General features: G+C 38.7%; 1 protein-coding gene across 1 annotated transcript in view; it reads right to left on the minus strand.

Annotated features, from left to right (window-relative positions):
- Positions 1-22,486, minus strand: part of PTPRR (protein tyrosine phosphatase receptor type R) — a 233,906-nt gene that overhangs the window by 190,881 nt on the left and 20,539 nt on the right. The window contains exon 2 of the mRNA XM_038550013.1: positions 17,869-18,164. Within this exon, the coding sequence (XP_038405941.1) occupies positions 17,869-17,931 (63 nt within the window). The 5' untranslated portion in view covers positions 17,932-18,164. The remainder of the gene's footprint in view (positions 1-17,868; positions 18,165-22,486) is intronic.

Raw genomic sequence — 22,486 nt, forward strand, 5'->3', positions numbered from 1 at the left:
CAGTACCTGAGTGTTGCTGGATATCAAGACTTTATTCATCCTAGATACTGTGGAAATTTGGTGGCCTTATTAGAGTAAATTATTCTGTGCTGATGGAAGTTTAGACTGTGACAAGCTGTTAGAGTATTTCTGAGCAGGGGATCTCTTGTCACCTCAAATCATACGTTGGCCTTATTTCCATAAGGCCTCCTTTCCACAGTGGGGAAGTCTGGAAGAGTCTAGAGAGGGAACAATATTGTCTATTAAGAGTGCCTCTTTTGAACCTGTTTTTAAAAAAGGTAGACTTAATTTTCCTGAACAGAAAATCATGAAAATAAATTTGAGAATCTTATTTTTTAATGTTGCACTCATGTAGAGTTTTCATAAGACTATGAACAGAATTGGAGTGATATTTAATTTTTTCTGAAGTTCATTTTACTTCTTAAAGGTTATTTAAAATATCGATTTAATAGAATTTAGGTTCAGATACAAATTTTATTTCATGTTCGTAAAATTAGTTACTCTTTTTTCTACAGAAGATCATAAAATAGGCTTCATAGAGGCAGGCAAGTTCAGTGCGTAGACACTGCAAAGGGTCTGCTTGAGTTCAAAGCCTGGCTCCAGAGCCTGGCCCATGACGTACTGCCCATCTTAAACGTCTTTCAAAGAAACAACGGGAGAAACATCCTGATGTCTACCAAGCCAACTATTCCAGTCTTTTTAGGGCCAGGGTAGAGATGTGCTAAATGAAAATCTCTAAATGAAATTAGTTTGGTAGAGGACCTGTTCATAGATAATAACTCAATAAATGGGAGCTATTATAATCCATCCAGAGATTTCTGATGTGTCTACTGGAAGAAAGATAACACTAAGCATCAAAACAATTTTATGATGCCTGCATTTATGCATGATGTAAATATTTCAAAGTGTTTTTCACATACGTCAGTTCATTTCATCACTAAAATCCTTGTGAGTGAAATGGAGCAGATGTTAATATCCTATTTTTTCTTGAGAATAATTGATATCTGGATTAGTACCTAATTCAAGATCCTCTGATACCTGATGAGCTCTCAGTCTCAAGCAGGCCGTATTTCTGAGCCAATGTGCAAAATGAGTGAGTTAGACAGATGGTGTGTCAGACCACTTACTCCACTACCATTTGTATAACTCTGGAAATCAAGGGGTTAGGATCAGCCAGGCTTTATTGTGTGGTAAACTGATCATGTTGCCAACTTTCTAGGATTTGGAGCTGAGCTTTGAGACTCACTCCCTCTCATCAGTGCCCAGGAGTAATGAAACCCTGAGATGGTAACTCATGCCAGTCAAAATGCCTGGAAAATCTGGGTGGCTAGAAATAATCACAGAGGAACCAAGATTCTTAAAACCCATTTTAGAGACTATTTTCACCCTGAAGTTAACCTGGGTGGAGACCCAGTCATGAAAATAAGTCAGTTTTGCTGACTCTAGAATCAAAGCACAAGGAATTTAAATGACTGATGAGAAGTCTTTAAGAGGGCTGACTGATTTTCTCACTATGCTTGAACCTATAGAACCAAAATACTTGGGTTCCTTTGATAAGGATTTGATTCCTGGGAGAATGTTGGAAGGACAGGACCACATTCATTATACGCCTCCCTCCTTCTGTGGGCTATCTCCACTGTCTTCAACTGGAGTCATTTGTCCAGGCTAGGGATAAAGTCAGGAGGAAGTAGGAGAGAAAATAAATGTTCCCATATACCAACATTTATGACACCATCAAGACCAGAGTCTTTGTAAATTTTAGTGATATGGTAGCAGGATGTAGGGAGAGCAAGTGACAAACTAAAGGATCTGTCAGTATGTCCCGACGGAAATGATCATCCTTTGCTAAGCTGGTGGCGATCTGAGGTTATAAATTTTCCTTGTTATGTGATAAGCAAGTTCTGAGGCTATTAATACCCCCAAATAGACTGACATTGATGGTCAATGGTTTTACAGAACAGAATCCTTTTAACTGCCCCTTATTAGCAAAGTCACCTTTTAGAAAGCAAATTTTTCTTAAGAACTGAATGATTCCTAAAATATCAGGCTAAAATAATAAGCAGTACTCCTTGGGCCTCCACTGGGAGTTCTATTGACTGATGATCAAATGTTTTGAACAAACACAGTCTTCTGGTTTTCACATCCAAACTTTATAAACATAGCATAGACAATCAAGTAGGTAGGATGGAGGCGTCACCTGGGGGGCTACTGCAGTCAGGCACAGTGACAGGGAGACACTCAGAAAGGAGTCAGAAACTCACAAAGAAGACAGACTGCACAATGCAATCAAAGACGATGACCAATCTGAAATATTCAGAAGAGGCAAGTTATTCTTTTTAAAGAAACTAGAAGTAATAATCACATATAATTTTTTTACATATAAATTTAAATGTAAAGATTTAAATAATGATATGTAAACTTAAGGAAACTAGAAGTAACAATGATGTCTAAATGCATATATTTACACCTATCATCACACCAAGAAAGAATAGCACCATTGCTGATAGAGATAGAAGGTGTGGCTACTGTAGCATTTATTGGTACAAATGAAAGATACTACTACTCTTGGGAAGTAAATCCAGTTATATCAATGCCGCAATCTCACTTTTGGGAATCCATTCCCCAGAAATAAAAGCAACAGCATGTAGCAGTGTATGTTCAAAAATGTTTTTATATTATTCACAGGGCTGAAAACAAGGGTAGAAACAATGTGTGAATTATTATTAATGGAGGAGTGGTTGAATAAATTATGGCATAACCACACCAGGTAGCAGCTATATGTACCATTAAAAAAGAATCAGTCATGGCCATCATGACCATTGGTTGGAAGTTTTCCACGAGGGCAGCCTGGGTGGCCCAGCGGTGTAGCGCCGCCTTCAGCCCAGGGTGTGATCCTGGGGTCCTGGGATCGAGTCCCATATTGGGCTCCCTGCATGGAGCCTGCTTCTCTCTCTGCCTGTGTCCCTGCCTCTCTCTGTCTGTCTCTCCTGGATAAATAAATAAAATCTTTAATTAAAAAAAAGAAGTTTTCCATGAGCTATCACTGGGAAAAATACGGGAAGAAAAGCAGAGACATGTCTAGAATATTATATTATTTTTGTGGAACACAAAATGATAAAATCATACTACAGGTACATGTGCAAATATATGCACATATCTGTGTGTGAGGGAGCGTGCCTGTGCATATGTCTGCGTGATTATACGAGCGTAAAGAAAATCAACCAAATTCTTAGATTCTTCCTGTGTGAATGATCAAAAGGATATGAGGCTTCAATAGAAGGAGACAGAGCAGATGAAGGGAAGGAGAGGGAAAGCCACAAAGCAACATTAAACAAAAATGACTGCAATAAAAAATGAAACGAATGAGTGACTGCTCACTTACGCAGAACTACACACGCGTAAGTTCATCCTCGTATAAAGAAAAGAGGGAAAGACAAGTGAGAGAGTTAATTCTACCTTGTGAGAACGACCATGACATATCATTAAATTAAAAAAAAAAGAGAGTCCCAAAGTTGGTTTTTAAAAGGAGGCAAAGATAAATTATGAACACAAAGCAACTAAAGACTGGGAGAGTGAAAGACACCATAAAAAAAAAAAAAAAAAAAAAAAAGGGAAATGAGAGCCTGGGAAGAAATAAATGCAATCCACATGGCAGACAGATGTCCCAATAAGCAAAGAGCTTCTACAAATTGTTAAGAGAAAAGATAATTGACCTGATATGCATGTTATGAACGAGCAACCGAATGAGAGGAAATCCAAATACCCAACACAGGTGAGATGCTCAGTGGAAATGCAAATGGAAGCAATAAGGAAGTATGACCTGTACTATCTTGGTCAATGGACATGAAGAACAACTAACCACTGCTGGAGAGATTCTCAATCAGTCAGGCCCCCTTATGCATTATTGGTAGGAGGACAAATTGCTACAACTGTTCAGAAAAGAACAATTTGGTGACATATTAATTAAAATACTTTAATCTCTCTTTTGAAAATCTCTTATTCATATATATATAAAATATATACATTTATATACATACACACGTGTTGTGTATACATATACATGCTCCTCTTTCTCCAGGGGTCTACATATGAGATATTTATCGTGGCAGTTTTGCTGTGGCAGACATGAAACATACACACAAAGCAAGAAAACTGCAAATAACCTCAATGTGCACTGAGTCTGAGGATAGTTTAAGAAAGTACAGTATATATAAACTTGAAAATTAGGCAACTATTTAGAAGAAATAAACCAAATTTACATCTAAAGACTCTGAGGTATATCTATGACATTATCATTATTTTTTAAAGATTTTATTTATTTATTTGACTGAGAGAAAGAGAGAGAAAGCACACAAGTAGGGAGAGGGAGAGGGAGAAGCAGGCTACCCACTGAGCAGGAAGCCCAATGACTTATTATTTTTAAGAAAAGCCAGCTGGAGACTAAGTATGACCATGTTTTAAAACAACAATAAAATATATATGCATTTAAAAGAGAGAAATATGTGTATAAATTAAAAAGATTTACATTCCTACGTAATTATAAAGGTAAGCTTCCGTTACTGGAGTATGTGGAATCCTTATTACCTGATCTTCCCTAAAAATTGGGATTAAGTTATTATGTTATCAATTAAGTTATTCCGCATTTGGATTAATAACATCTTTTAAAAAAATAAAAAATCTTCGTAACAGAGGTTCTTGACAATACAGCTCATGTAACAATCCTAAAGGCCATCAACACATTATTCTACTTCAGAAAAATTTAGGTGTATTTATTTATTTATTTGAGAGAGAGAGAGAGAGCAGGGCGAGGGGCAGAGGGAGAAGGAGAGAAATCCTCAAGCAGACTCCCTACCGAGCACGGAGCCCAACACAGGGCTCTATCTCAGGACCCTGAGATCACGACCTGAGCCAAAATCAAGAGTCAGATGCTCAATTGACTGGCGCACCCAGGCGCCCCATACTTCAGAAAATTTTAGGTGAAAAGAAAGACTCATCTTGGAGCAGGTGTTGGCACATTCTGGCTGATGGAAAAGATGATTAGGCTTTCAGCAGATAAGAGTAGCTGGTGGGAGTTGCACAACAAGGTGGCTCATGACAGCATGAAAAGCCACCAGCAGGGAGAGGTGAGGGCTGGCTGTGAGATCCGAGGTCAAAGACAAAGCAAGTAAGAAGGCAGGTGTCCAGCCTCAGAAGAACCGAAGTGCTCGTTGGTGGAACAAAGCAGACACTCAGGAAGGGAAGAAGATGTTAATGGCCCCGGTAATTAGCAATGGCACACTAGCAGGGTTTCTGCGAGGGCCGCCACATGCAGCTCCAGGGGATGCTGTGGGCTTCAACTACCACCCAAAGGGTACCTCCTAGATTTACACAACAAGGGAGGAAGCTGTTACAGTGCAGAGATTTTTTACCCCAAGATCAGAGGAGATTAAAATGGACAACTCTGCTGATTATCCTCACCATCATCACCACCCCCATGATGGTGACAACTGACATGGTGAAAATGTTATGCTTTACAGGAAAAATTCACTATCCTATAAAGAATCAAAGCAGGTAGCCAGGTCAGATATACAATCATCATTAACAACAAAGACTCAGAAATGTTCATTGACTTGCCCAAGATCTCAAACGTAGTCAATGGCCAAACAGGCATATGAGCCCAGGATGTCTCCTTCTGGAACCATCTGTTCCCACTGTGTTCACAATGAGAATGAAGACTGTTCCCTGACATTCAGAATGGCCTGCTGAGCAAAGAGCCAACAGATCATTGTACACCTTGTATTCCTTTCATATGAACTGTATTTTCTTGTTTTTTTTTTTCAAACCTAATAGGTAAACAAATTTCCCCGTGAGGGAACTTCCTGCTGTGTAACATTCAGACAACCTGTTCGTGCTGATGGCTATTTTGTTGTAGTGACTATTTGTTTAGACAGAATGTGTCACAAAAAGGAATTATAGCAGCTTATGAAAACACCTATACTACAAAATAAAACTGAATAAAAATTAAGGAAATGAGGAAATTGAATTAGAAGGAAAATGAGTGAAGAAAAGCAAACATCCAGCCAAGAATGAAGCTAGTTCACAAAATAAATAAGGCACTCAATAAAGTTCTCTATATTTGCTAGAGGTGGACTACAAATTTGGCTCATAGCTTTTTAGCAGGGAAAGAAAAAAGGAAACATGATTCACAGCATGTAAAAGATATAATTACAAGCCAACCAGTGGCTCAGGAGAAATACAAGTATTCTTGGTACTAAGACTGAGAAGTTATATTTTCCGTTGTTCCATATAATGCTAATAATAGCAGCCAATTTTCATAAGGATCTTACTATGTGTCAGGCCTGATGCTAAGTGCTTTGAATGCTTTATCTCATCCAATTCCTACAAAAATTCCGCAGGATGGGTCTTGTTAGTATATCTTTTTTACAACTGAGGAAACTGAAATGCAGAGATGGTAAGTCAGTCCCTGGGGAAAAAAACACAAGTCATAAGTGCCTGATTTGGGATTACAACACAGTTCTGCTGATTCCAGAATTATTATTCTTTCACATGACTTCCATTTAGGAGCTATACCTTGATGCAGTCTCTAAGTATCCTTGAATACCCAACAGAATCCCTCAAGATCCAACATTATGTAGTCCCCACTGTGTTCTCTCTGCCACCAGAACTCATTTGTTTTAAATTTATTTATTTATTCATGAGAGACACAGAGAGAGAGAGAGAGAGGCCGAGGCACAGGCAGAGGGAGAAGCAGGCTCCATGCAGGGAGCTCGAGGTGGGACTCAATCCTGGGACTCCAGGATCACACCCTGGGCTGAAGGCGGCACCAAACCACTGAGCCACCCGGGCTGCCCTCGGTTTTGTTTTCCTCAGTGCTCTCAGCACCACCTGAAATGATCATGTTCAGCTGTTTACTTATTTTATTGTCTTTCTCCTATTAGTATGTGAGCCACATAGCGGCAATGATCTTATCTTTTTAATCTTCTACTCAAGTCTGTTTAACTGCCTAAGACATGGGAGGCATGCAATGATATATTTGAATAAATGAATGCTGCAAGGAGCAAAGAGTAGGTGTCCGTTCAACATGTTTGCATGTCTGAAAATTTAGTTGCTCCTACTTGTTCTCAGCTCCTTACAGATGTTACTCATATATTCTTCCCCAGTCTCCATGACTTCTACCAAAAATACATTGTATAAAAAAAATGCATTGTATCCTATGACTTGGTTGTTTTCATAATCTGGCTTGGCGTAGACTTGAGTTTATTATTGAAAAAATTATACTTAAGAATACAGATGTCACCATCACTTGTCATACACGAGGAGATTTTTTAAATTCATTTGTCCATAAAAAATGATTAATGATTTTTAAAAGCCTACATTCAAAGAATTTGCCTCATGGCCTATTCAACATAATTTTGCTATCTGTTGCCCAATATGTCCTATTGAAAAAACAGACCAGTTCTAAGGAAGAGAGAGAAAGCAACATGTGCTTAAAGCACAAAGAACCAACATGAACTTGTTCTGGTTAAATACCCACTTTCAGTTGCCATGTTTTCAGGCCAGAAAAATGATCAAATTCTTAAACAATGCAGCTTCACTAGGTCCATACTGGGAGCATGAAATAATTAAGAGGAACTACAGACACACAAACATATATAAACCCCAAGATATTCAGAATAATTGATTGGATGACATTCATAAAAGCAATTCAGGAAATCCCAGAATAAGACAGATTTTTAGCCCTGATTGCCTTGATGCATATTCTCAGCATTCTCTAAATCTTTCAGGACTTCTTGGAATTCGTGTCACATTTCCAGAGAAGAGGGCAAACAAATCTCATAAACACATCTCCTCCTGCAATTTTAGAAATTGTCTGTGAACATGGGGCCTATCCCTCAAAAGTGGGTCTTTCTCTTCCTTTTTTTTCGAAGTTATCTAAGTTGCTAACTTGTTTTAGTGAAAAAGTGAAATCATATGAAAATGTAGGCTAAATGGATAGATATGCAAAGCTGATGATGTCCTCTTATTTTTCTGAATTCAAATGATCCAAATATGGCACACAGGTACTGAAAGAACCAACTTAGGACAAGAATAATGGCTGGATTATACTTTCATACCTTAAAAACAAAATTTGGAAATACTTAAAGTACAACATTATGACAAATCTCCTTATGAAAAGGCAATGATAAGTGGCTACACTGATGTGATACTGTGATTATAATTTTTTTTTTAAAAAAACCCAACAATTTGGGTGTCCATCGAAAGATGAATGGAGGGCAGCCTGGGTGGCTCAGTGGTTTAGCGCCACCTTCAGCCCAGGGCGTGATCCTGGAGACCCGAGATCGAATCCCACCCACATCAGGCTCCCTGCTTGGAGCCTGCTTCTCCCTCTGCCTGTGTCTCTGCCTCTCTCTCTGTGTGTGTCTGTGTCTCTCATGAATAAATAAATAGAATATTTTAAAAAAAGAAAGATGAATGGATAAAGAAGATGTGGTCTATATATACAATGGAATATTCCTCAGCCATTAGAAATGACAAATACCCGCGATTTGCTTCAACGTGGATGGAACTGGAGAGTATTATGGTGAGTGAAGTAAGTCAATTGGAGAAGGACAAACATTATATGGTCTCATTCATTTGGGGAATATAAAAAATAGTGAAAGGGAATAAAGGGTAAAGGAGAGAAAATGAGTGGGAAATATCAGAGAGGGAGATAGACCATGAAAGACTCCTAACTCTGGGAAACAAACACGGGGTGGTGGAAAGGGAGGTGGGCGGGGGGTTGGGGTGACTGGGTGACGGGCACTGAGGGAGGCACTTGGCAGGATGAGCACTGGGTGTTATGCTATATGTTGGCAAATTGAACTCCAATAAAAAATTAATTAAAAAATAATAAATAAATAAACAAATAAAATTAGGTATATGGGTCAGTTAAAAACAAAACAAAACAAAAAAACCCAACACTTTGGTCTTCATCCACAGTTCCTGGCACAAAACTCCTAAAATTCTTGTAGTTTCACATCTAACAGCAATAGGGGCATCTTTTGTCATACTCAATGGTTTGGTTCCTGAATTAACTTCAGAGCCATAAAGGTGAAACAGGTGTCTTTCATTATTCATAACAAGCCCTTCCAATCAGTTTTATGTCAATAAGGTGACTTTTGGAAACACCCTAAAGATGGGCAGTCAGGTGGCCAAAGAACCAACCAAGTGATTAGAGGGATAGGTTTCAGTCCCACCCTTCAACCTCTGGGAAAAGGAGGGGAGCTGGAAGTTGAATAATCACCAATGAACAATGATTTAATCAATCGTGTCTACATAATGAAGCCTCCATAAAAACACAAAAGAATGGGGTCCAGAGAGCTTTAAGGTTGGTGAACCCGTGGTGACGCCAGACAACACATGAAGGCTCTGCACTCCTTCTTTCTGTCTTATGCCCTTCATGTTTGTCCTCTGCATCTTTTCCATTTCCCTATCCCTGGATCACAATAGCTTTTCTTATTAACTGGCATTCTAGTAAGTAAAAGGACCTGATGCTATCTCCAACTGGATAGTCACAATTGAGTTAAATCATAGAACACATAGCTGGTGTCACGGAATTGCTTGGTGTGGGAAACTTGCCACCTCTTCACACTTGGTGGCCAGACATGTCATGAACGTAAAGAGTAGAAGAGAGATGTAGGAGGAATTTTTCCCTTTATGTTTTGGTGTGAGAAGTGGGGTTTGCTAGAACAATCTTGGCCCATGGAAATCTGTGGTTTGAAAGAGAAAGGATGACAGGACAGAAGGTAAAGGACCTCTGTTTCCTGGGTGGCCCTGTGGTCACTCATGATGTGATGCTTCATGTGTGCTGCCCTCAGTTACTAAGGTTAAAAGTTGCCGATGAAGAAGCTCTGTAAATTTGCCCAGGGAGACAACCTCCCAAAGATGTTTAGCTCCTGTCTTTTCCTTAAACAAGAGAAAGGAACAAATCGTTTCTGCTACCGGAGCTATGGAGATCAAGTTGAGGGAATGAAGGCATTTTAGCAAAGGTTTTTATTTGCTAAATATAATATTTAGCAATAGTATCAAACCCATCATGCACAGGCAGGGTCAGAAGCCAGGAAAGCCCAATATGCTTATCCACTAGCAATCAGAGTTTAAAGTGAAGCATCTTATAGTAACAATAACAAAACAAACAAACAAAACTAAGCATGATTCATAGTGTTTATGATTAGAAAGAAATAGAGGGGGATCCCTGGGTGGCGCAGCGGTTTGGCGCCTGCCTTTGGCTCAGGGCGCGATCCTGGAGACCCGGGATCGAATCCCACATCAGGCTCCCAGTACATGGAACCTGCTTCTCCCTCTGTCTGTGTCTCTGCCTCTCTCTCTCTCTCTCTGTGACTATCATAAATAAATAAAAAAAAAAAAAAAAAGAAATAGAGGAAGAAAGAAGGAAGAAAAGAAAGGAAGGGGGACAAAGTCATTCACAGAAGGTACAAAAGAACAGTTCTTAACAACTGGAAAACCCAAAGCACAATTTTTAGAGAGAGACCTGGGGAAAAAATATTTGCTCCAAAGGAAAGTTACCCACTTTGTTCATCTGCAGACACCATTTGTTTCTACAGTACCGTGGAAATTTTAGATTACAAAAAAGTTGTTAGCCTCCAACAGAAAGAAACAGCACTTTCCAACTTTCTCAATGAAAAATCCTGAAATACAACATTTTATGTGTTTTTAAACAGAACATCCCCCCCCCTTTTCTTTTGTCCTACTAACTTCTTTGACTGCTTTCAATATTTCCCTTGCTTTTGACTTAAGATTTATGCAATGTAAATACTTTGGCCAAGTGAAAGAAATAACAGAACCCATATTACAGTTACATATAGAGTTCATAAAGAGAGTAGTTTCCTTAAGATAAACTCCCTAAATTTCTCAATAATATTAATCAGGCAGCTACAATGAAAAGAACACTATGTTTGTCACAGTCAACACTTATTTCTTTTCAGAATTAGCTATCTTAAACCACTGAAGGTATTGGGAATATAAGTCAATACATAAAATGGTAAAATCTGTTATACAATGGAGTTTTTAGCAGTTATTAAAAAAGATGCTTTATAAAGATAGTTAATAATAATCTCCTGGATTATCTATTATATATAGATAGATCTATAATATATCAATCTATATTACAGATCTATAATAATAGATAGTCTCCTGGGCACCAGGAGATATCCAAAATACACACTAAGTAAAAAAACCTACAAGCTTTATGTATGCAGATTCCATATATCTGTAAGTCTATACCTATATATGAAACTATATAGATCTATATATCAATATGACATTATTACCTAACAGTTAAGGATTATTTTTATACCTATTTTTCCTTCTCTATGTTCCTAAATATTCTGAAAGTCTATGAAAGTACATTACTTTTGGAGTCAAAACAAAGATATTACTAAATATCCAATGTCCAATTAGTATGATAATCAATTAAACCAGTTCTCTTAAGACTCCAGTCATTCTAATATTGAGTCTAAGTGATCCAAAACAAGCAAATGCACTGAGTAGTCCAGTGTCAAAACTTCACATAGATTTTGCCTTAGCTTGACCTCTAGCATTTCCAGAATGTGTTCCAGCATCTTCCTTGCTGCTTTAGTAGTGAGAAATGGAGAAAAGCAACAGATGGCGACAATTATGACTGTCAGGATGCCAAGCTCAAGAATGAACTTTCTACTTCAAGACAATTTGAAGGGGTACAGTAATATCTGGGGATTCTAAGCATCAAGATTTCCAAAATGCAAATGTTTGGGATAAAAAGAAAGGTGATCATGTAAGAAGATCTGATAGTTTGATATAAAGGATTTAGATTAAGAAAAGAGCAAAAATTTAACCAAATTTCTGAAGTAGATTACAGAATTTCTTCTTTTTGACTTTCTCAAAAATAAAACCTAATTTGACACAACATTTCCTTTCTTCTTATCATCACTGACTGGCCAACATGGATCTTTTACCTTTTACTCTCTGGCTTCAACATTGAGATGTAGCTATCTATGAGTGTATTTTCAGAGGATGAAAATTAACATTATCATTAGCTTAAGTAAAATGGAATCCATAAAGTTAAATTTTCTACTGAGAACATTTATAATACTTTCCCAAGGAAAACCAAATGATTTATGGTAAAATTATAAATGTTTGAGTTTTGATGTCAGACAAATTTGGATTTGTATTGTGCCTGGCCCTTACTATTAACTGTATAGCCTGGAGAAAGTTAAAGACATGGGGCCTTCTTTTCTTTTTCTGTAAACTGGAAACTAAACACGAGGGTCTTTTGATGCCTGAAGGCTCTTCACAGACATAGTTTCTTCCATCATTACTCCTTATGATGAAATTTCTGTAAATGTGAGCATGCCGTCCTTTGGTGTCAGCATACAGTTCCCCTTCCTGACGTTCATAGGTAAGGGTACGTAACAAGCAATGGAATAATACAAAGATGCCCCAATTTTGCTTTGAAGATTGTGGTACCCACACTCCAAACTAGTCCCCGGTGCTCCTGGCCTCCTAGTATTCATGCCCTCTGTAGTCCCCTCCTGAATATGGGCTAGACCCAGCGACTCATGCCTAATGAATAGAAAAAGTGGAAACGATGGTGTGTGATTTGGAGACTAGGTCAGCATGGCAGTGTGGTGTCTCTCTCTCTCTCTCTTCACATGATCTGGGGAAGCCGTGTTGTGAGCAGCCCTGTGGAGATGTCCATGCGTGAGGAACTGGAGTCTCGTGGGAGAGCTTGCAAGCTTGACAACAGTAACCCCTGAGGCAAAAGGACTATACAGCTAATGGGCTCCCAGATCCCTGACCTTCAGAAACTGTGAAATCATAACTATCTCTCATTTTAAGCTGCTAAATATCGAGGCAACATGTTATGCAACAATAAGCAACTAATACACAGATCAAATCCAAGATGATAAAGTTGGTGGGGTCTACAGACAAAATACCATTTCTCAAGGAGGACGGAAACACTTCTAAAATGTATACACTTATCTGAAAATCAAGAAAAAGGATTGCATATTTGATTATTTCACAAATGTACCACCATAGTACATTTTTCTTGCAGGCTTTTATATTTATTCCCTCTGGGAACTTAGGACAAGTGTCCCAAGACTGTATTGGAAGACATCTGAGTCACATTCTACATTACAGTAGGCTTGTGTCTTACATCCATTTAGTGTTTTGTACTCGGTATTTAGTATTTGACCCCAATACCCCTTCACACAAAATAAGTCCTAATTTTCCCAAAGCCGGCATTAGAATCACACTTTCTGTGAGTTGCCCACCACGAGCTAGTCACTTAGCTCAGGAATGAGCCCATGCACCTGCCTCCACTACAGCTAGCTCAACACAGCATTCTTGTCCCCCACTCCCCGCCGCCCATATAAGCTGCCTATGACAAAGGCAACAGTGGTTTTCACAAATTTGAGACATAATATCACGCGTCTAACAGATTGCACTAAATCACAGGCCTAACTGGCAAACGTTCTGGGCGTTGGGGCATGAATTTTCTCCTCTATCAGAATAAGTCTGCTGCCCACCTGGGCCACTGTCAGAAAGTTGAAAGTATAGCCTTCATCACTCATTCCTGAGTACAAGAATCACCATTGCTGAGGCCACGTTGTAGGTCCTCATATCCTTATTATTTCTTGAAGGGGCTATTGTGTCTTAAAAGCTGAAGTCCAGATACTCTGCTCTAGCACATATTTAACTACTCTCTGACATCTATTCTATCTTTGCTTGTTAATAGTGTCCCAATTTTTATTCAAGTAACCTCCCCTCCCATAAATAGCTTGTGGGTTTTTAGGGATGCTCTAGGGGTGGAGCATGTAGTTTAGGCTTGGGATAATTAGTCTAATTTTATCACCAGGCTGCAAATTGTTCAGGGATGAAGTGAGTAATTAACTTAAATTGGACTAGTCATGGAGATGCCCAGGATATTACTGACGGCTGTAAAAGGATCATTCTTTTCCAATAAATATGAACCTGCAAGGATAAATCTCCAGGAGGAAAAGGAAACCATGTTGAGATGAAGAACAGAGACTCAGTCAGAGAAGGAGGTCACCCCAGTGAAAGCAGAGCGAGGAGACTGATCCTGGCCAATTATTTGTCTTCGATCAAACCATACCTAAAGCTACACGTACTACAGAAATGTTACCTGAACTATGGGATTTTCTCCAGTTTGGACTGAATTCTTGTCACCAGCCACAAAATATTCCTAACTGGAATTCCTGACATAGTAGAATTCCAATGGTAGGTATGTAGGTTAAATCACCTTTTGGAATATTCCCTATACAAATACAAAATTATGATTAAAACAACGTCTTCTGAGGCACCTGGGTGGTTTAGTCCATTGAGCGTCCAACTCTTGGTTTCCGCTCAGGTCGTGATCTCAGGGTCATGGGATTGAGCCTTCAGTGCAGTCTGCTGGAGATTCTCTCCCTCTCTCCCTCTCCCCCTCTGCTCTTCCCCCTTCTGGCTCTCTCTCTCTCTCTCAAATAAATAAATAAATTCTTTTTTTTTAAAACCAAATAATATGTCTTTTGAAAAAGTGTCCACCAATTACTCATCCATATCACATAACACACTAAATGCTACAAAGTTTATTTACTGTGTCCAGGCAGTGAGAAGGCTGGACCCTCTAAGCCCTTCAGATCACATCTAGAAATTGTCTCTTTCCCTGCAAGGTGAAACTCATAAACTGGTCACCAGCAGAGCCAAGCTCAGGTGAGGCAGAGCAGAGCTCAGGGTGTAACTGAAACCCAGTCATGCAAAGCATTTGGTTTTACTGGTCCTCTAAATCAACTGCCTGATAAAAATATTTTCAGAGAAAGTTGTGTCAAAAAAACACAAGAGAATGTCTGTCTGCTGGTCTGGGTGAATGGTGAGCAAGACGGGAAGCCTTAGGCATCTAGGAAACTCACAGAGTCCATCTAGGACTCCGGGACATTCCCCATCATCTTCTTAGGTGCTTAGAGAAGTCTTCCTTCTGCCCTAAGAACTGCCACTGCCACTGTATCCTCTCTTTTCTCCTCCTTCCTTCCTCCCATCCCATGTTCTCCCCTCTTCTCATCATCCTCCTCTTCCTCCTCTTTCTCTTATCCCCCTCCTTCTTCTTTTTCTTCCTTTTATTTTCCTTCCTATGAAGACCATCCATTGAAGTCAGCCATAATCCCCCCACGTTTTAGATTCCAAAGCCCTCCTAGTCCCAGTTTTCATAGATTTTTCCCAGGCTAGAACATTCTTCACTCAGCAACCTAGGCTGAACTTGCTGAACTGGAAAAGCCTGCAGCTGCTTCCACTCTACCACTTTCATCCATACCTCTCCTCTCCGATGTTGGGGACTTATAACTATGGGATCTCCAGCACACGTTTGTTTAAAGCCATTTTTTTGACTCCTACTACAGCACTGACCTTGAGGACATTCATATTCTGTCCATATTGCATTTGTGCAGAAATCCTAATAACAGGTTCTTAATTGAGCTTCTGAAATGTAATTAGCATTCTTTGGGATAAACATTCTAATTACGCTGTTCTCTCCTCGGAATAAATGAACTACAGATTTTCCTGGTCATAAAAGAAAGAAGAAAAAGGAAAAAAAATTCATTTGTGGACAAATGCTCTAATGAAATGCTTTGTGGAGACAACTGGGAATCAGGAAAGGAGGAGTGACACATACATCTCTCACGTCCCTGTTCAATTTCTCATTCTAAAATTCATTGTCTTAATGATGTCAGAAACAAGAGGGAGAGAAAAAAACATAGGAAGAAGGGGGGAAAGTCATCTCTCCCTCTGTCCATGGAAGCCTTAAAAGTTACATATATATATTTTAGAAGTTGTCACCGGTATTTTTACTCTGGCTGAAAAAAAAAATCCTAGTAATTTCCCTAACTTGGGAAACTAATACTCATAAATACTGCTCATCTTGGTATAAATTAAGCCATAAAATAATTCTTTGGCACCCCCGTGATATTCCTCAAGTAACACAGTCTCTCTTGATATATGTATACGTATATATACATGTATATATATATATACCTAAACACATGCCACCTTGCTACACAGTCATCAATTACTCTATCAAAGTCATTTAGCCACCAGTTCTCTCTCTTTCATCATCTATACTTCATTTCCAAACCTCTTTCCTGGATAGAATGAACCTTCAAACCAGCTGATACTTGATTGAATGTTGACCGTCTGCTGTATGAGTCAGCGGAACATTATTGATTTATTTAAAAATAACCCTATTTCCCTGGTTCTCCTACTAAATCACACAGGCATAAGTAACATCAATAGAGTACAGGAAACATTAACACCAGCCACTGTTGTAAGCTACCACAGCCACAGCATGGTTAGAGGCTCGATCAAGAGAGGTTAGGGAAGGCTAACACAGCAACATCTCCCGTTGCCTTCATGCAATAATCACTCGTCGGAAAAAGCACAGCTTCTTCATGAGTTTCCAAACCACAAATAAGCTAAAAGTGGAATGTCTTGCTAGAATTCCTTATTGATGCCTTTTATCCTGTGTAATATTAAATTAACTAGACAGTCCATTGCCTTACAAGATAGAACAAACCTCCTGGACAGTAATTCACGGTGACTTTAAGAGGTGATAACTATGGGAATATGATGGTCACCAGGGGAATATCTCCCCGAGCCCTCGCATGGACACAGGCACATCCAGATAGAGCCACTTCATTAACATCATTTATCTTCACCAAAGAGACAGAGTACATGGCTTTCACCTTCAGAACATCTGTTATTCATGTAAATGCACAAAATTTGTTCAAGTATTTCAGGAGGCCAAGTGACCCACATAGTTTTGTAACAAGAGCTCATCTCATGTTCTCAATTTATAATTTTTTTATTGAATTACTGACATTTCCTCTCAGACATTTCCCAAAGAAAGCCAGAGATTCCATTTCATTTGTCTCTATTTCTGGATCCCCCAAATGACAACTGGATCATAATAAATACTCCTGTGTATGCTAGTTGAAAACATCAATGAATAGATCTTTGATTGTCAATACCAAGTAACATGTCCTATAGGCAGTAGGTTAAAAAAAAAAAAGATTAGGGAAAGCAAAAAAAAAAAAAAAAACTTATTAAATCTAATTACATTTGGTTCATAGAGAGGTTGTCAAAACACAAACATGGTTTAATTGAATGACTTGGCCTTAAAAGTCAACATATTTGATTATATTTGGGGACAGAAATGCAATAACAACCATTTGGCTACTGATTTATAGTTTTAATGTGAATCCTCCTGTTGTGATCTTAAACTTAAGAGGGACTATAGTCTAAACAGGGCATCAACCTCAGGCTGTACTTAAACTATGACACCTCCATAAATCAAGAAACTCTGGCCTGGGTTACATACCCTAAGAATACAAGCAATGGAACCACTGCATTGGTGGTTAGGATGTTAGGAATATATCAGCGGTATTAGGAATATTATCAATTACTCCCAAACCACTTTTTTATTCCAGTGACAGAAAATGATCTCTCCTCCATAACACCTTGTCCTTTCAGTGGTCTCTCTTCATTTGTGACCAGAGATCCTTAGTTAAGTATGATTTATTTATATACACTGAGACTAAGCCCCACTCAGAACAGATTATCACAGAAGACAGAGGCTCAGTGCATAATATGATCTACTATAACTGCAAGGCCTTCCTAAAGCCATGTTTTATTTAAAGATTTATTAAGTACCTACATGTGCCATGCACTGTGCTGTGCACACAAGCACACAGACACGGTTTCTTATTAGTTTGTTCTTGTTTTTTTTTCAAGCAGCCACCACAGAGGAAAGTGTCAGCATCAGCATAACCCAATACTTACCACCACAATGACATTTGCTGCAGGGATTGGAAGGTTTTCCACTTCAAGATCCTGACCAGCCATGGCCAGCAGATTGAGCGAAGGGTCATCTGCAGGTCTAGGAAATGCTGAGTTAACTATTTGGTGGCGTTTGTTTATTTGAGCTTTAGAAGAGGCATGGTAGCTATGTTTATATATCTTTTGTGGGGCTATATCCAGGCTCTTCTCAATGTCTTGTGAATGGTGATAAATGAATGCTGGCTTCCCGCTCTTCTGATGAATTGCCAAGAATTGATCATTATTTCCTGAAAAGCACCCTGAAACGAGGAGAAAGCAAAAACAAACATCAAAGACCTTCTTCACTGAGATGAGTAGAAATATCTGATAAGGAGAATTACCTGTCCTCAAGTCAGCTTTAAGACTCATGAATTTAGATTAACTGGTCTCCATCTTTTCCCCTACTTCATTTTCCCACAAATGGAACACACTTGGCTGTACAGAGGCACCTCAGAGATTTTGGGTGGACAGAAGTGGGTGTAGTTTGAAAAAGTCCTATTTATCAAATGTCCTATTTATCACCTATTTACCTCTTTTAGTCCAGAATTTCCTCCTTTATCTACACTCCCAGTGCTAATAACCAGTTGAGCTTCTAATCCTAGATGTCCTATCTATTCTTCAAATATTTAAGCTTTCCTCACTTTAATCCATAGCCTTTCACATAATTCTTATTTTATATTTATTTTATCTTGCTTATAGTTAGCAATTGTATAATTTTTTCTTAAATGTTTGTAGGATCTTTTTAGCTGAGGGCAGGATTCTGAGGATACTGTGTGGTAGCAACTTCCAATTCTGTAACGATATCCATTCTTTCCTTCTTATTTAGTATGATGGCCATCCAGATAACAAAATACATTCACCTTTATTTCTTCGGTGAGGTAAATACCCATGGACTTGAATAACGCTTTCTCCTAGTTGTCATCAGCCACAGGAGAAAACAGATAACATGCACGTATGAGCCCAAAGAATTTCACTAGGTCAAGCAACAGTTAGCAAAGCAAAGTTAAGATCTTCTGTGTAAGAAGGACAGGAGAGTAAGCAGATCACAACACAGTGATGCCATCCACACAGTGCCTAGCAACCTTGGGCACCCCAGATTTTCCCTTAGGTCGATGGTAGCAATGAGCTGTACAAATACTGCCTTAGAAAATTACTTACCTCTTTTTACTAGAATTCTGGGGTGCCTAGAATTCTTACTGAATATTTATAGTAGAGGAATTGCTAGTTTTTACAGCTTCTGCCCTCCATCAAGCCTTTTGTGACCAGCATATATTTCTAGCATTTTCAGCAATTCTGTCTAAAATACGCTTTCAACTTTCCCTTAGGGATATAAAGGTGATTTTTTTAGCCAGCTTCAGTGCTCTCTTCCATGATGGAAAAGACAGTTTGGGAATCATCTTTGGGTACCAGTGACTTTAGCCTTTCAGATCATTCAAGTCACAATTATATTTCATGTGAATTCTGAAACAGTAATAGAAATAATCATCCTATCTTCAATCCTGAGTTTGCTAAATAGACTATAACTTTTTAAAAAAGCAATCAAGCTACCACAATTGGCCAAAGATGATGACTTGACAGCAATGACCTTCAAATACCTATAATTTTTCTGATAATAGTACCTCAGATTTCAAAATGAAACCATCATTAGGAACAAATATCATGTTATGAAATTCAGAACAGAGTACATCAATGTTATTATTTTTGTAGTGTTTTATTAATAGAGAATGGTGCTAAAATGGTTTTAGGTGTCTATTGACTTTCTGGCAACGATATGTTCAATTAGAATTTACTAAAAGGAATTTACTCACTAGTATTACAGTGTCCTGGAAGAGTTTCTATATTTCTGAAAAGAGAGCACTTTCTTCCCTCCTCTTAGAGAACTGGATCTGATATTGCAAAGAGCAACAACGAAATGATCAACTTGCAGTTGAGAAATAGAATGGATGTACTACCTTTATCTTAGTTGGCTTTTTAAAAACTCCTCATTTAAACATGGTCTGTTGTTTTGGGAAAGGCATAATGTATGCTTGAATGAATTTGGGTTCTCACCTGAGGGATTGGCCTTCCTACCAAAGAGGAATCTATAATGTTCAGCAGCAAAAAAACTATATCAGCCAAGACAGTGCCATTGAAATGGCCATGTTAATAGAGATTAACATGCAAAAAAGATGGGCCCTAGCAAGATTTAGGAAGTAAAAGATAAAATAGTGTGGGGAATGGGTAATTTCAATAAGAAAGATGAAAGTGCTCAGGGTTTAAATCAGAGAATGCAGATGTATGCAGAGAGATGAATAAAGAACTGGGAACCATACGTAATCATCTCCACTCTTTCTTTTTCTCTGCTATCAATCACAGCAAACCTTATTAGAGCCACTTTTTTTTTTAAGAATTTTATTTATTTATTTGAAAGAGAGCGAGCATGAGCAAGGGGGGAGAGTCAGGAGAAGCCGACTCTCTGCTGAGCAGGGAGCCCGATGCAGGGCTCAATCCCAGGACACGGAGATCATGACCTGAGCCAAAGGCAGATGCTTAATTGACGGAGTCACCCAGGCACCCCAGGGCCACTTTATTTAAATAAGATAGGTGAGTCCAACTAACAAATGTCTCTTGTGCTAAAATTGGCCTACAAGGAAAGGTGAAAAAATCTAATTTTTAAGTGCAATTTTAATACAGTTAAAATTTCTCAATCTTATCCACTTGTGTATGGGAAAAGTCTTATTCCTGCCCTGTCCTTAAGTAACGGGAACCTCGCTGGCAGCATAATATTAGGAATCCCACCATAACCATTAGGCAGGAAAAAAGTTTTACAAAGTGTTGGGCTTAGATCCCTGCATCAGAATCACCTGGATATTAAGATGCAGATTCCTAGATCCCAGCCTAGAACTACCATAGCAGAGTCCCTGGAGATGTTGCCTAGGAATCTGGATTTATTGCTGAATTATATTCACATTCAAACTGAAGCTGAGGACCACTGAGCTAGTATCTGGAATTCGTTTTGTCTTCTCTGTCTTCAAATGCCACCTCTCTATGGCCTCTCTCACTTCAGCATTATGAATATACTCAAGTAAACGATTCAGTAATGTTAAGATTGAGATGCCTATTAAATATCAGACTTCTGAATTGGAAATTTAATAGCTAAGTGTGTAGCACATAGTTAGAGAGAGAAAGATTGATTTGTGAATCATCCAATACAGATAAAATTTAAAGCCAAGTGACTGGATGCTGATGATGAGGAAGTCCTAACTATACAGGACAGGGCACTGTAGAATTCAAACATTTTGAGTCAGGGAACTGAAGGAGCCAGCAAAGGCAAGTGAGAGGGATGGCAATAAAACAGGAGAAAAACCAAGTAAGACAGGAAAACTTAAGAAAGAAAATGTTTTAGAACCTGTATGTATTTTAGGGTTTTAGAGGCAATTGAAAAATCGCTCTCATACTGATGTCTCTAGAAACAAGTATATAAATGCAACTTCCATGTGTTGCTATGGAAGATAAGTCCCACTGAAGACACACTCATAGATTTTTAAATCACAAAGCACACTGAGACTACTGCCGTGAGAGACAGTCAAGATGGAGTAAGTGGGAAGATTCTCACCTAAGAGAGAGTAAATAAAGGAGGCTTTAAAATAAGTTGATTTAAAATACCCAAAGAGATGAAAGAAGAAAATAGGAATAAGGCATATAAGGAAAAAGGAATAGCTATTTTGTTGTTGTTTTTATTTTTTAATTTAAATTTAACTTGCCAATATATAACACCCATGCTAATCACATCACACTCCCTCCTTAATGTCCATCACCAGTACCCCATCCTCCCACCCTTCTCCCCTTCCTCAACCCTTTGCTTCCCTGAGTTAGGAGTCTCTCATGGTTTGTCTCCCTCTCTAATTTTTCCCACTCAGTTCCCCTCCTTTCCCTTATGGTCCTTTTCAGTATTTCTTATATTCCACATATGAGTGAAACCATATGATAATTGTCTTTCTCTGACTGACTTATTTTCACTCAGCATAATACTCTCCAGTTCCATCCATGTCAATGTAAATGGTGGGTATTCATCCTTTCTGCTGGCTGAGTAATATTCCATTGTGTATATAGACCACATCCTCTTTATCCAGGAATACGCAAGTTTCAATCCAGGTGGAAATCATAGAAGCAAAAAATACAGTAATTGGTGAAACTCAATATATGGCTTATACAGTAGCCTAGATACCATTGAACAGAGATTTAGTAAATTGGAAAAGGTTAGGTAACACTTCAGAAAGCAGTACAGAGAAATTAAGAGAGAAGTGAAAAAGAAGGTGAGTGCCATCTGAAAAGGTGATCCACACCTACTGGCATTCACATCCTTGTATAACACCCTCCCATGGAGAGTGAGCTGGATCTCACTTGTGACGTACTTTTAACCAACTGATAATGGCAAAAGTGATGGGATGTTACTTCCTTGATTAGGTAAAAAAGATGTGACTTCTGTGTTGCTTTCCTGGTGACTTTGATGAAGCAAGTTGCCATGCTGGAGAAGTCCATGTGAAGGAGGAGGCTGCTAGCCAAAAGCCAGGAAAGAACTGAGGCCCTCAGAGCAACCCGA

Source organism: Canis lupus, chromosome 10 (genome assembly GCF_011100685.1).
Source record: "Canis lupus familiaris isolate Mischka breed German Shepherd chromosome 10, alternate assembly UU_Cfam_GSD_1.0, whole genome shotgun sequence".
NCBI classification, from domain to species: domain Eukaryota; kingdom Metazoa; phylum Chordata; class Mammalia; order Carnivora; family Canidae; genus Canis; species Canis lupus.